Here is a 14,125-nt window from a genome sequence, read left to right as displayed (position 1 = left end):
TCTTTATTTTTGCTGATTTGCCTTCGTAAAGTCAAAACAGATTAATTAATTTTTACCATGGAAATAAATAAAGCCAAATTGGATTCGACACTTTCGATTTCTAAAAATAGTCTGACTGGGGGTACCCTTGCCTATTAATGTTGCGGCCTGTCCGCCCAGAGAGAGATTCCCTCATTTAATGGCGGTGGTCTTTCTGGTTCGGTAAATGCAGAGAGTATCACGATCGTGGCATGGCCCGATCCCCCCCTCTCTCTCTCTCTGTTGGGGGGTGGCACCACCTTTGAATTCCTGCTTTAACTATGAGCACCCGTTGTCACCAGCTCCAAGGACGGTTTCACCCCTCGAATCTATGAAGAACCTGATGCAACATGTAGGGGTTTACGAGTCATCATGCTACGAGAGCATGGTACAAACCTGGAAAGAACAGACTAATTAAAAGCAAACACTGTACATTACACCAAAAATGACTCGTAATTAAAAGATGGTATCAATACTCTCGTCAACAAGTCTTCTACCTACTATGGATAAGATTAAAAATTTAAATCAGTGTAACATATTCTTTGTCGATCATCATCGATATATGATACATAAAAGATAATTATTTAAAATTGAAGATAAGTTTAAATATATAAATTATAACCTTTCAAAAATAGAAAACAAAGTTGAAAAAACCCGAGTGTACCTGTATTAGATTTATATCCATATCTAACACAATCTAATTTGAGTAACACAGGTAGATCCTTTATCACAAGAACAAAGACCTTTGCTGGTCATGTTCTGGTATTTGTTTGGATTACTGAAACAAAAGGTCAGTTTTGGAAGAGGGGTGCCCAATGGAAAGAAGACAAAGTCCAAAAAATTTTCAAGGCAGGCCTTCATGATTCAGAGAAAAAGAAAGAGGGAAAACATGGATGGGACTATGGGAGGGAGAATAATGGATATAAATGCACTGGCCCAACTTTCTGCTTTGGTAGTAGCGGTTTTAAATGCTCATGCAGGCCCTCTGGCTCTCTTAAATCCCCACCCAGACATTCTTACATCTCCTCACAAAAAAACTTCCCCTTCAAACTTCTTTTCTCTCCCTCCCTCTCTCTCTCTCTCTCTCTCTCTCTTCGTTTATTTTGCTCTTCTTTAACCCATCTGTCCTCCCGATATTCTTCAGTCTTTTCTGTTTGATCCTGAAACGATGCATGATTCTTCATTCCTGATTGTTTCTTAAGGGATCTTGTTGGACACAAGAAACTACATGAAATAGTAACTGTGATATTGGCCTGGTTCACTCAGACATTCAATGACAGCACTTTCTGAAGAGTAAAGCATTTTGCTGGTTTTGGTCTGATTGAGCCGTGCCAATATCTTAGAACTCTTTCATATCTCCAAGCTTTCATGCTTCTAAAAAGCCAAGGATCGAGCGCCAAGGTTTGTTCTCGTCCATGAACTCATTTTCTAACGTGTTACTGTTGCTTTGCCTTGTAGGTTTATTGGTTTTACAGGAAGAAGTTTATAGTAATATTCATGCTTTTACCTTATGCACTGAGGGTTTCTTACAAAGCATGAAATGGAAACAGAAACAAATACCAGGAAAAAATCGGATAAAAAACTATGGGTGCGGCTCCACCGATCTCTGCTGCTGCAGCTGATTTGGGACTTCGGGAGCATTAGGTTTATTAATGTTATATCCTATCAAAAAACTTGATCGATTCATCGTTTGTTGCAAAATATGGCTTTTCCTTAATCGAGTAAGATTAGCACTGTTTTCTTTCCAAGGTTTATACTTCATTCACGTGGTTTGTATGGCTTGGGAGGGAGTTAAAACGGGTTGTTCGAAGAGGTTTAGAAACTAGGAAGGAGTTGAAAGTCACGTCACCCATGTTTTCAACCCTTTATTGCATTGCCAATGCCTCAGGAAAAGAGAGAAAGGCAGAGGGCGGGGGCGGGGGGCTGCCCTGCAGCCTCGAGGGTGTCCATAATAACTATAACTGCAACCTGTTTCTCAATTAATATCTGCATATATGTAAAATGAATGGAAAAAACCATGAGATCTGCAGGATTTGTTGTTTAGTCTATATCTGTTTAAAACCAAACCAAACCGAAAAAAAAAAAGACAAAAGTGGAAAAGAAACTGAAAGGCATCAGTAGCTAACTCTAGAAACTGGGAAAAGAAAACAAATTGGAATACCAAATTTTTCCTTTAAGCTCATTAGAAAGGAAATCTATGAATTTTGAGCATCATTATGTTGATTTCTCTTGCATATGTTTCTCATGAATTACCCTTTTTTTTAGTCACCCTTTTCTCCAAAAACATACAAGAATTGAGCAGATCTGTACGTAATCCTGGTCCTGGAGCCTTCCCTGGCCGGCAATCTTCCGTTTCACTTTCCAGCATGGTTTGATCATTCAGTATCATTGATCATCCATCTTGGCCAGCCAGACTCAAGAAGACGTTGCTGCTGATGGATTCAAGCAAGGTCAAGGTCTTGGGCTTATTCCCCACCCCGTACATACAAGCAGAGAGAAGTGTTGTAACAGAAACTACATTCAATTCTATTAGCATGATATTTTTTCCAAGATCGAGTTTGACATTGACAGGTTTCTCGGAGGAGGGAAAAACAGTATGAAAGATATGTAGGACACCCAAATTTTTGTACAAAAACCTCATACGAAAATTTTTCACATGGGTGAATAGTTTTCACATTTATGTTCTCATCCGCTCTCATTAATGCATCCAAGACGACGGAGTCAGTTTAAACTTATATATATATAACTTCAATCTTCAATTTTCAAACTGCCTAAAACTATAAAGCGACTTCATTTTCCAGCTTTCAACTGTCATCACTTGCCACCTCAGCTTTATATAGTTCTTATCAGTCAACGTGGATTCCATGTCATCGTTTCAGATTAAGTCAAAAACAGTGTAATTTTAGTGGTTGCATGGGTCCACTGTCCTTGGATTTGTATTTCATGTGAAGTCATACAATTTCATGATTAACCATCATCATATTATTATCCGAACAATTATTTTTCATCTTTTATCCTACTTATATAAGCACTTATTAACTACACAAATCTTTTAACTTTGGTTAAAGAGTAACCCGTCATCCGATTTAATCTCAACTGATATTTTCTGTTCATGTAACATATAACATGGATGACTAACGTGATCGTATGAAAATTGACATAATTAAATGTATTAATTACGTTATATGTTACATGAATAAAAAATTATCATTTATCATTAAATTTGATTACAACTAATTTGTGTTTACTAAGAAAGAAAAGCTAAAGCATCTATGATTAAAAAAAAAAAAAACATAGAGAATGCAATTATCTAATAACTTTATTATATAAAAATTAAATAATAATATCAATTAGTATTTTCTATCTATATAATATATGACATGAGCAATTGATGTGATTAAATAACTAAATACACTGACCATGTCAATTATCTTCATCGTATATATGCCACTTGAACTAAAAATGTTATTACTATTTAATTGATTACAGTTCATTTTTTGATAAAGTTAAAAATTATTTGAATACAAATTAAGGGTTTAATTAAAAATCATAATTTAAGGACTTCATTTTGCTACGTAAGCCTTTTTTTTTCGACACTTGACCAAGTTATCTGATGGGCCCAATCCCAACCAAGAATTTTAGAAGGATCCTTAAATAAAATAAAAAAAAAATTATCCAATCAAGAAACTTATAACATTACGTGGGCATCTAGTGGACCCACGAGCTGGTGGTCCCAATGCTGACGTGGAGACTTCTAAGTGAACACAGAGCACATTCAGTACCCGCAACGGCACACGTCGATACCACAGCATCTACTTGGAGCTTTTGTCTCACCTCTCTCCTCTTTTTTTTTTTTTCAGTTTAATCAAATATAACAGAAAGCTTGCTCGTTTCTTTTTCATTTCGATTTCGAAATTTTAATGAATCTTTGAGTCATCTCCCTCGATTTCTCTGTGGAATCTGTTTTTGGTTACTGGAAGTGGTTGTTGTGAGTAGACTCAAATGGCGATTGAAGAGGACACTGAGAGCTGCGGGAGTATAGCTGTGGACTCGCTGGCGCATGCCAATCCTCGGCATCAAAGGCAAAAGCTGGATGTTTACAACGAGGTGCTTAAGCGAATCGAGGAGTCTAAGTACGAGGAAGCTAATCTGCCTGGCTTCGATAATCGGCTCTGGCTTCATTTCAATCGGCTACCTGCTCGGTATCAAGTCTAACCCTAGATTTCTGCTTTTGTTCGATTCTGTACCTTTTCTTTTTAAAACTTTCTAAAATGATTGTTTGGTGTGAAGGACAAGTTTGAGATAAGATTCATGAATCTTACAATTGGTGTGAGATTCATAGTTATCATCCCTCTTTTTTTTTAAAAAAAAAAACAAAATTCATTTTTTCCGTTAAAACAAACAAGAAAAACAAAAGGTTCAAATCAAATCAGCGACGTAGTCGTGTCAAGCTGAAATTTTTGTTTGTCTTTTCTCATATTTTTCATTATCGTTTCACACTAGTCTACTACTATTTCCTTTTTCTTTTAGAAAATTTGATACTTGAGCTTAAACTGAATTATGAGTTCTTCTGTCTCGATCTTTTGAGATTTCTGTTACTGCTGATAGATACGCGTTAGATGTGAATGTGGAGCGGGCAGAAGATGTGCTAACACATAAAAGGTTACTGCATTTGGCAGAAGACCCTGCCAATCGTCCTGCTTTTGAAGTTCGTATCGTGCAGGTATACATTTCTGCATGGTTTTCTAATTCGATCTTTATACTTCAATGACACCAGATTTCTATTTGCTACTTCTCTTTGACTGTGGATTACCTTCTTACCATCTTGAAATCCTGGAGACATTGAGTGTAGCTTAGCTGTGACATGATTAGTATTGACTGATGAATGTCAAATTGCCTTTTTGTGTGATTCTGGCATCATCTGTAGGTCTATCCTGTCTCCACTGCACATTCTGTTGACTCTGTTCATTCTGATTCTTCTATGAAAGAAGATGCACAAAGTGCTTATCATTCAAATAGACAGGGGTAAGGCTCTTTGCAGTTACTTCTATATTCCTCATATGTATTTGTCAATTTTCCATGGATTCTTCATGTGTTTTTCTTTTGGGTTCATGCTGTTCCTTTTCTGTCTTGCTTCAGTGTCCATCCACCTCCTACCTTTGGTTCATCACCTAATCTTGAGGCTATTGCTCTTCAAGCAAGTAGATATCATGTTGAAGATGGAGACAGTGCTGTGAATTCCACATCACACCTTTTCCGGTAAGTACTTTGATGAGTTGAGCACTATCTCTTCTTAGTCTTATGGTGCAAAATGGCTTTCTTTGTTCTTATCTGGTTATTATGTGGCTCTGGAGCCCCTTATTTATTTGCTTGCTGTCTTTTAAAGAAGTCTGATCCAATGCTTTTTGTTAATCACTGCCCAACTTGATTTGACATAAATGTTATTATGTAATGTGGAATCTTGTAGGCCTATGCATGAGATCACCTTTTCAACAGTTGACAGGCCAAAACTCCTTAGTCAGGTAGTTGAATGCCTTCTCTTCGCATGCTTTCATGAAATGTGCCATTTTGTGTTCTCAATTTATTTCAGATAGATTTTGGCATCCTTTTTTTGTTTCTTAGCATGACAAATGGTGTAGTTTGATTGCTGATGCTGTACAGCTGTCTTGATATTGTTAGTCACTAAATTGCACATCAAAAGAAAAGATAAAATGTGACTATGTTCTTGTTCTGGAACGATCCCATCTGGAATGCTTTTGTCCAACTTTCTCTTGCAATGAATGATAGATATTTATGATAATTTTGGCAGCTGACTTCTTTTCTTGCGGAGATTGGATTGAACATTCAAGAAGCTCATGCTTTTTCCACTGTTGATGGGTACTCTTTGGATGTTTTTGTTGTTGATGGTTGGCCTTTTGAGGTATGCTTCTATATTTCTTCACACCAATAATTGGATCAAATGCTTGCTCCTATGGCTAGAAAACACTGTTTGCACTCATTAATCTTTTAGGAAACTGAGGAGCTCAGAAATGCTTTGGAGAAGGAAATATTAAAGTCCAAGGTACCTTTTCCTCCGTTTTACTCACATTTCACTACTTCTGTTTTGATGCTCGTAAATGAACCATATTTACTTTTTCCTAGTTCTGCTGAATCAAGCCTTATGAATGCCGCAGATGATGCCAAATATGGCTAGTAATTTTCCTTTTTTTTTGCATAAAAATTGATTTGTTTCTATATCATTTCTGTATTTATGAGCTGTGAGTTTGATTGAAAGAATTAATGCTTAACCTTTTTGATGAGAAATAAACTAAAGAATATTCAGTTGAAGCTCTGACTCTCACTCGTAGTTCAAAAGGTTAATGCAAAATATAACTTATCAAAGGGGAAAAAGTTAATTTTGGTATTCACTTTTCAGCTGTAAGTTCTTAGCTTTAGAATTGTCCTCCAAACAAATGCATACAGGCTGCTTTTCAGTAGATCAACCTAACTTTCTCTACTTGATGACTTCTAAAATCATGGTAGCAACCATGTTTATTATGGATTGCTAGAGGTAAGCGATTTTTCTGCTTCCATTTGATGGTTTATCTGCAGGAGAAATGTTATTCAAGAAAGAGTTCAATATCTGCTATGACTGAGCATATCAAAGAAGGGGTCATTTCCTTACCTGATTGTGTTGAAATCCCTACCGATGGAACTGATGTATGGGAAATTGATACCAGGCAGCTCAAATTTGAAAACAAGATTGCATCTGGATCCTATGGTGATCTGTAAGTTTTGTCATTTTCAAGCCTGCTTCTTTCTCTTTTTGTTTTGGGTGAGTACAAATTCTAACTCATCATATCATTTAACATCTTCAGATACAGAGGCACATATTGTAGTCAAGAAGTGGCCATTAAAGTCCTCAAGCCTGAGTGTGTTACGGAAGAAATGCTGAGAGAGTTTTCTCAGGAAGTCTATATAATGAGGTTTGTTGGAGTGCTAGTATATGCTACCTGTTGTGAAGGGAAACTATCACCTCTCCGATAAGCATTCTCCATGCTTTTGGACTTTATTGATTCTTCTGTAATTAGATGTTTCTTATTCAATAAAAGGCAGAAAGACAAGCTTGGCCGAATTTAATTGCCTGACAGGCCTCAGTGCACACTGATATTCAGTGTTATAACAGAGACCTGAATAGATTTGAAGTTATGGATTAGGGAAGGAGGAAATCATCATCTTGAAGTCTCCTAGGAGTTTTAGGAGTTACCATGCAAATTCAAATTCTGTACAAGAGACTTTATCTTGAGTTCTTGATATTTGTCTAGGAGAATTTATTGATTTATCCACCTTCCCTTGTTATATCCAGGGACTTTAAGGCGATGTTTGGCTTCCTGGAGGGTATAGTCTTCCATTCGTAGTTTCTCTAGTAAGATGAGATCATTCAAATGTCATGTTTATTTTCATCGCCATCCAATTTATTGGGCACAATTTTACTTTTTTTGAATGTTTGCCTCCCTTCTTCACATGCCTCACCAAACATACATTCTCCAACCCCTCTCTTCCTATCCCTCTCCCTTATTCTTAAAGATTGGACAGTTAGCATCGAAAGGAGGGTTGGAAAGTTTCAAAGCTCTGAAATAGGCCATTTTTGTCTTACAGTCTGCACAATATCTATTTTCCATGCACATTGGCAATTTAGTTCTCTCAGAAAACACTTGCCATTTATTTTATTGTTGGTTTTGGTTGGTAGTTCTAATGAAGTCTGAATTCTATCATTTTCCTAATATCGTCCTGTAGAACTAAAAATGATGCCGTTTTTCAGTCTATATATATGTTGTTATTGAAAATTACTGGAAAACTATGGCAGGGTTCATGCAGATATCTTATTGTTTTGCACATATTATTGTTGTATAACAATTTCTCAAGTTATTGAATGTATTAATGTGTTAATCATATAGTTGGTTCCTGGGAGGGTGGGACTAATTGTTACTCATCTTCAAGGCTGACTCCCATGCAGTGGAATATTAACCCTTTTTTTTTCATGTTTGCAGGAAAATTCGGCATAAAAATGTTGTTCAATTCATAGGCGCATGTACAAGAGCTCCAAACCTGTGCATTGTGACTGGTATAATATAATGAAGTTTTCCTGCTATTCTTTACTACGTTTTATAATTTTTTCTTTAATGCATTAAATTTTGAAACTTTTGCTTCAAGAATGGTACTGCTGTTAAGTGTTGCTGGTTTTCATCTTTACCAGATATAATCTATAATTATGTTGCTAGAAGGGAACAATTCTGGCTTTGGAGTGCAAACTGAGAGATTGACACAAAACCTACCATTACGAATTTAGTGTCTGTGAATTCCCATCTGTATGCCAAAATTTAAATTGTCGGATGTGTATGCCTTTTCATCCCTTTTAATTCTTTGATGATAAACTCTGCGACTTTATTAAGAAACAGAAACATTTCATCCTCTTTACAGATAGTCAGGTTTTGACAGTGATATTTGTGCTTTTTCAGAGTTCATGGCCAGTGGTAGTATATATGACTATCTGCATAAGAAAAGGGGAGTTTTTAAGTTGCCATCTCTACTCAAAGTAGCAATTGATGTTTCCAAGGGAATGAACTATTTGCATCAAAATAACATCATCCACAGGGACCTGAAAACTGCCAATCTTCTGATGGATGAAAATCAAGTAAGATGGTTATGGGTTTTTTTTTGTTAATCAAGTCACTGATTCATTAATTCTCTATTAATAGCTGTGGTCCTTTTTTTCACCATATGAATTTTGAATTCTAAGTGGATGGTGATTTGACTTTACGTTGGAATTGGAAATGCATGTGTGTTATTGAATTATAGTATGTTGTAAATTGCATAATAGTTTAATTTGTGATATTTTTCCTAAAATTGTTGGTCCTTCCTTGACAGGTTGTTAAAGTTGCTGATTTTGGGGTTGCTAGAGTGCAGGCTCAGTCAGGAGTAATGACAGCTGAAACTGGAACATACCGCTGGATGGCTCCTGAAGTATGTGTTTTTCTTGGACATTGTGTTTCTCCTCCGTATTCTTTACATGATAGTAATTACCTACTCAGATAACCTTGCAATAGAAGTTTCATTTTATGTTGCTTCATGATCATCAAAACATGTGATTATGGTAATCAAGCTCTCTAATTTCCATGTCAGGACTAAAGTATCAGTTTTCAATTGTTCCCCCATGATATATAATCAACTTTCAGCTGATTACTCTTTGTTTTGTCATTTGATTACTTGTGCCTTAAACTTTTCTCCAATGGAAACAAACATGAATATGAATTCGAGAAAAGGTTTATAATCTAATATTTCTTTTACCAATCTTAATTAATGTAGGTTATTGAGCACAAACCATATGATCACAAAGCAGATGTTTTTAGCTTTGCAATAGCACTCTGGGAGCTACTGACAGGAGAAGTAAGACTCACTGTTTTGAGAGGAACAAGTTTGGTTTGGTTGTGCACACTTGTCTGTGGCAAACATTTCTTTCATTTACAAGTATGGTAGTTTGAGATAAGTATGTTTCTATGACTAATGTATTCTTACATTCAAAATGCCAGCTGCCATATGCTTTCTTAACTCCTTTACAAGCAGCAGTAGGTGTGGTGCAAAAGGTATTTGTATTTCTGTATGACTATGAAATTATGAATTTTTCTTTTTGTGCTAATGAGCATAACTTGTTTATAACAATCTTTTCAGGGTCTACGCCCTACAATCCCTAAGAATACTCACCCAAGACTAGGAGAACTGCTTGAGAGATGCTGGCAGCAGGACCCAACTCAAAGACCTACCTTCTCTGAAATTATAGATATCCTTCAACAAATAGCTAAAGAGGTACAGTACCTATAGGACTTGCTCTTTGCCCTATTAATCAATTTTAAGCATGATACTTTTGAAACAGGTTGCAGATGAAGGGGGAGATCGCCGCAAGAGCAAGTCATCTGGCGGTTTTTTCTCATCTATGATAAGGGGACACCATTGAGCCCGGTAGAAAAGATGATGCTGCTAACTACATGTATGATCTGACTGCATTGTACGTTTCTTATCATATGCTTTTTGCATTGTACAGCATTATGCATGATGAGCAATTCGGTACAGCGGTGTGCATTAAGAGAGCGATATTTCAGTTTTTAGCACTCGTTACCCTTGTCCCTAAGCTGTCTTAAGTTGCAATTTCTCTCCTCTTTGTCCTCTTAGCGGTTATGTTTTATCCTAGTACTTGCCTTTTCATTTTCTTTTTCTTCTTGCAATCTGTATCATGACTTATCGAAAACTGCTGTAAGAACTTCGAATGGGCTTGTTATATAAAGAGCAAGGAGTGAATGATTGGTGAAAACGAAAAAAGAAAACCTCACCTGATCGTCCATACCTTTTCCTATTGTCTGCACTTTAGTTTGGTCACCGGTTTTATTTTCCAGTTTTTTAGATTAAGAACCTTGTGCCCGACAAAGAAGGGAAAACACAGGCAGGCCGGGCAAAAATAAATAAATAGAAGATAAATGCCAAGGATTAAATAGAATCTTAACTCCTTAATCAAGACTCAGCATGTTTCTCATGGTAGTGACAATTTTGAGATGAAAGAGTAAAGCAATTATTCTGTATTGGAAACTTTGCTTGATGATCTCTGGTTAGCGGTCATGGCTATACTTGCTGAGGAGTTGGCGAGCACGAACCCTGACCTGTAACCGAACGAGTGCATGCATGCACTGCAGTGCTATTCGTGCTTGTTTCCTTACATACACCCCTCGGGCCACAGCTTGCAGCTTAACCAGGCTTCTCAATGCTCCGTATGCTCGTCTTGCCTATCAAAACCAGAAAAACGAGAGAACTATCAGTAACTAAGCTCCGAGAAGAAAAATCTTTGGAATAGAAATGTTATTAAGTGGGATGTAATTACAAGGTGACCCCTGAAAATGGCTTGGATCTTGATTGCCGCAATGCCTTCTCTGGTTAAATGTTTTCTTCTTCGGACAGAAGATGGTGATGAAGCTGATGAGTTGTTGTGGAAGTCTCTACCTTCTCCAATGATTGACTGGGCGCTGAGACTTGGGCTGTGGAGAATGATGATCTCTCTTTGAGATGATTTGATGAACTTCTTTCGGACTGTGTTGAACCAGTTTCTAGCAGTGCCCATGGTCGCAACTATGTTGTTTTGTTTCTCGCTTGAGCTATGTTTTTGATCTGATTATTGTCGCCTTCGCTGTGACACCCAAGGAAGAGGTCTCTTTAAAGGAAGGAATTGTGCCGTGCGCACCATATTTTCTGATAAAATTGCAGGTTTTTTATTTTTTTGCCCTGTTATTGCCTAATGCTTGTCAGATTGAGAACGTGGGAGGATGAATCTCTATTGCCCACCAGTCTATGTAGTTTTGAAGCATTCTACCACACGGCTTTAGCCCAACCAAACCCATTAGCTTTCAACCCCGGTTGAGACAGCTGGTCATTCTTGTTAATTAATAGTATCGGTTTACTTGCTGCTTCCCCTGCTAATTTCAACGTTTTGTTACCATAACAAAAGAAACTAAAATCCAAGGCAGGGAGGCAAATAACTCCAAAAGTGTAATTGCTCGTTAGATTCCTCAGAACTCAAAGCAATCTGTTAAGACGTGGATGTGGTTGCCTTAGCAATCATTCTCAGTTGTTAAATGGATGCAAGCCAAGTGATTTTTCTATCAAAGTTGAAAAGATGAGATTTTTATGTACAAAGTTTACAACTTCCATTCATCTATTATTTGCTTTTTGTTTTCCTTTTCCCTACAGAAGAACAGGAAACGATTTTCTCCAGACATTTACTTTCACATACAGCCGGCAAATGTTATATTTACTGCTACTACTGCATTTGTGAGATCTTTTCCTCACTCAACCCTTGGGTTCTTGTCTTCAACCTTATTGTAGTAGGAACTAATTCTCCTGCAAGCCTGCTGCATCATCATTCCGTCGGAAGCTGATTCTGGGTCCACGCCGCATACCCTCCAGCAATGTCTGTAACGGCGGTAAAGCCCTGAAAGAATTCATGATGAAGTTGTAAATTAGCTTTGGTCGATCTTGAACATGTAGATTAGCCATGGAGTATTGGATGTGAATGAGTTGAAACCAAGTTCATTGATTCAAAGATTCAAGGCTTGGAAAAGGAAAATTTCTGCCTTGGTTTAACTCTGGATAATTAAGTATGATTACTTGCACAATGATTCAAAAATTTTAGTTCCTAAAATGTGATGCTGATACCCAACCAAACCAATATGCTTATTTTCTACTTCAGTAGACAGAAATGATGGCTGATTTTGGAAAAATTGAAGGATTATACGTAAATGATGTGCTTACAGCAGCTAAAAGTTCGGTGGCTGCCATTAGAGACCTTTTCCCAACTTGACACCCCTGCATAACCAGGCAATTTTACATTACAATGGGGTTCTAAAAAGAAAAAAGGTTTCAGTTCATTTCCAAATCAGATGTTATAGGAACAGGAACAGGAACTCACAACAATAATTTCATCATATGTTCCAAAATGTGATGATACTTCTGCCAGAAAATTGGGGTTCTTTGTCATTCCTGCAAGCAGAAGCAAATTTTTTTTTTTTAGAGTAAAAACATGGCTAGAGCAACCTAAAATTGCAAAGTCAGCTGTAGGAAAAAGACAATTCCATCCAGTCATGCTTGCCACCGCATTAAGCAAGAGCCAACCGAACAGCAAGCAACCTAAGATTAGAAGTAAAGCTATTTTGAGACACTACCCATCGGTCCGATATTCGCGGTTTGCTAGAAAGAGGGTAACTTGAGGGATAAATTAGCTGAAAAGGAAAAGAAGGTGGTAACCTGATCCAACTTTGCACATGTAAGGAATGTTGATAGCCCCAGGGGCATGCCCCGCACTGAACTCTTCAGGAGTCCTGCAAAAATTTCAAGAACCAAAACAGTCAGGGACAAAGAAATAAAAGAACACAACTGTCCTTATAAACATTTCAAGTTTTGCTAGTCTTTCTTTGATTTAGTTTGCTTCTTCAAGCCCTTGCTTTCGAACAATTGAAGCTTTTACATTCAATTCAAACAGAAACAATACCTGACATCCAAATATCGATGCCCAGCTTGATGAAGCTCATGTGCCACTCTTACTGGCACAGAAGTTGGAACTCCTGTTGCCTGCACATTTCCTCTCAGAGCAGCCTTGGGGCTTCAGATACAGAACCAGAAAAGACGAAAAGAAATTTTCAAGTAGTTAGGCAAAGAAATGACAACTTAATGCCTTGATTCCTAGTAAAATATTTTCTTTGTTTGTCCGTACCAGAAGCTCAAGTTTTTGCGGACAACAGCTATTCTACATCCCTGCGAATTTACAGCTAATGGAAACAGGCCCCTGGAAAAAAAATAAACAAAGAAGAAACTTTTGAGTTTACTTTGAACTGTATAAGAGAAAGAACAGAATCGGGGAGTGACAAACTGACCTATGGTGGAGATTTTGAGGACAGAGAGTTGAAGGAAGGGAAGAGACAGTGAAGCAAGAAGAAGAAATAAGCGATGCAGCTTCCATATCCTGCTGGTCTAGTTGAAACTTTTTGCTAGATGATTTCTCAAGAGTCCAGATGTTCCTGTACAAGAGAGATTTGCTATGTATAGTGGAGATGGTTGAGGTGGCTAAAGCTGATTGTTTAATGAGATTTGTCTTGTGAGAGGAGCATCAGCGCCACGCGAGATGAGGTTGTTGTGTGATCAGTTGAGAGGATTAGATAAATACAAAGGAATCAGAAGAGGTTGACAAATTGGAAATGGCACTCGTTGCAGCCCTTTTGCATGGATAAGTTTGAACCTTCGAAACTGCCAGAGGTGGGGACGTGTGGTTTATCATATCTGCACATATTTCAATGTCTGGCAGAGCCCTTGTACACGTGGGAAATCAACCAAAAATCCTTCCCACCAATTGCCAATACCGATTCTCGTTTCCCCCCATTGGCTCACACCAACGGTGGCTGCTGACCAGTGTCAATGAACCATGACCAGGGCAGGGCCCTGTCAGAACCCTTTCCCAATTCTACTCCAAATCCTCCCTCCTCTAATTAGTTCACCCTCCCAACTTTTTTGAACTGGAGGAAGGGGTTTCAATACA

At 37.6% G+C, this 14,125-nt stretch overlaps 3 protein-coding genes across 3 annotated transcripts; 1 reads left to right on the top strand and 2 right to left on the bottom strand.

Annotated features, from left to right (window-relative positions):
- Positions 1–3,837: 3,837 nt before the first annotated feature.
- Positions 3,838–10,414, top strand: STY17 (ACT-like protein tyrosine kinase family protein). Its single transcript, XM_007046512.3, has 16 exons — positions 3,838–4,220; positions 4,627–4,741; positions 4,946–5,043; positions 5,158–5,277; positions 5,486–5,540; positions 5,828–5,938; positions 6,029–6,079; positions 6,610–6,785; positions 6,876–6,983; positions 8,049–8,122; positions 8,517–8,692; positions 8,926–9,021; positions 9,364–9,444; positions 9,588–9,641; positions 9,727–9,861; positions 9,929–10,414. Exons 1-16 carry the CDS (start codon positions 4,021–4,023, stop codon positions 10,007–10,009), a joined length of 1,731 nt encoding a protein of 576 aa, XP_007046574.2. The 5' UTR covers positions 3,838–4,020; the 3' UTR covers positions 10,010–10,414.
- Positions 10,415–10,536: 122 nt separating this feature from the next.
- IQD20 (IQ-domain 20) lies at positions 10,537–11,611 on the bottom strand. Its single transcript, XM_007046511.3, has 2 exons — positions 10,925–11,611; positions 10,537–10,829 (listed from the first exon to the last, which is right to left on the bottom strand). The coding sequence occupies exons 1-2, from the start codon at positions 11,159–11,161 to the stop codon at positions 10,656–10,658; spliced, it is 411 nt and encodes a 136-aa protein (XP_007046573.1). The 5' UTR covers positions 11,162–11,611; the 3' UTR covers positions 10,537–10,655.
- Positions 11,612–11,755: 144 nt separating this feature from the next.
- On the bottom strand, positions 11,756–13,783 carry SEN1 (Rhodanese/Cell cycle control phosphatase superfamily protein). The gene is made up of 7 exons (XM_007046507.3): positions 13,467–13,783; positions 13,307–13,378; positions 13,085–13,195; positions 12,841–12,914; positions 12,506–12,576; positions 12,349–12,402; positions 11,756–12,028 (listed from the first exon to the last, which is right to left on the bottom strand). The coding sequence occupies exons 1-7, from the start codon at positions 13,550–13,552 to the stop codon at positions 11,957–11,959; spliced, it is 540 nt and encodes a 179-aa protein (XP_007046569.3). The 5' UTR covers positions 13,553–13,783; the 3' UTR covers positions 11,756–11,956.
- Positions 13,784–14,125: the final 342 nt, after the last annotated feature.

The sequence above is a fragment of the Theobroma cacao genome, chromosome 1 (assembly GCF_053813885.1).
Source record: "Theobroma cacao isolate CCN51 chromosome 1, ASM5381388v1, whole genome shotgun sequence".
NCBI classification, from domain to species: Eukaryota; Viridiplantae; Streptophyta; class Magnoliopsida; order Malvales; family Malvaceae; genus Theobroma; species Theobroma cacao.
Note: the sequence above shows the minus strand (reverse complement) of the source record. Positions and strands in the feature narration are given on the sequence as shown.

Coding starts and splice junctions, on each gene's coding strand:
- IQD20 (XM_007046511.3), bottom strand. CDS start 11,161: ATGGGCACTGCTAGAAACTGGTTCAACACAGTCCGAAAGAAGTTCATC. Junction 10,830..10,924: donor CCATTTTCAGGGGTCACCTT/GTAATTACATCC, acceptor TGGTTTTGATAG/GCAAGACGAGCATACGGAGC.
- SEN1 (XM_007046507.3), bottom strand. CDS start 13,552: ATGGAAGCTGCATCGCTTATTTCTTCTTCTTGCTTCACTGTCTCTTCC. Junction 12,403..12,505: donor CATATGATGAAATTATTGTT/GTGAGTTCCTGT, acceptor CTGGTTATGCAG/GGGTGTCAAGTTGGGAAAAG. Junction 12,029..12,348: donor CCACCGAACTTTTAGCTGCT/GTAAGCACATCA, acceptor GAATTCTTTCAG/GGCTTTACCGCCGTTACAGA.
- STY17 (XM_007046512.3), top strand. CDS start 4,021: ATGGCGATTGAAGAGGACACTGAGAGCTGCGGGAGTATAGCTGTGGAC. Junction 6,080..6,609: donor AGGAAATATTAAAGTCCAAG/GTACCTTTTCCT, acceptor GTTTATCTGCAG/GAGAAATGTTATTCAAGAAA. Junction 8,123..8,516: donor AAACCTGTGCATTGTGACTG/GTATAATATAAT, acceptor GTGCTTTTTCAG/AGTTCATGGCCAGTGGTAGT.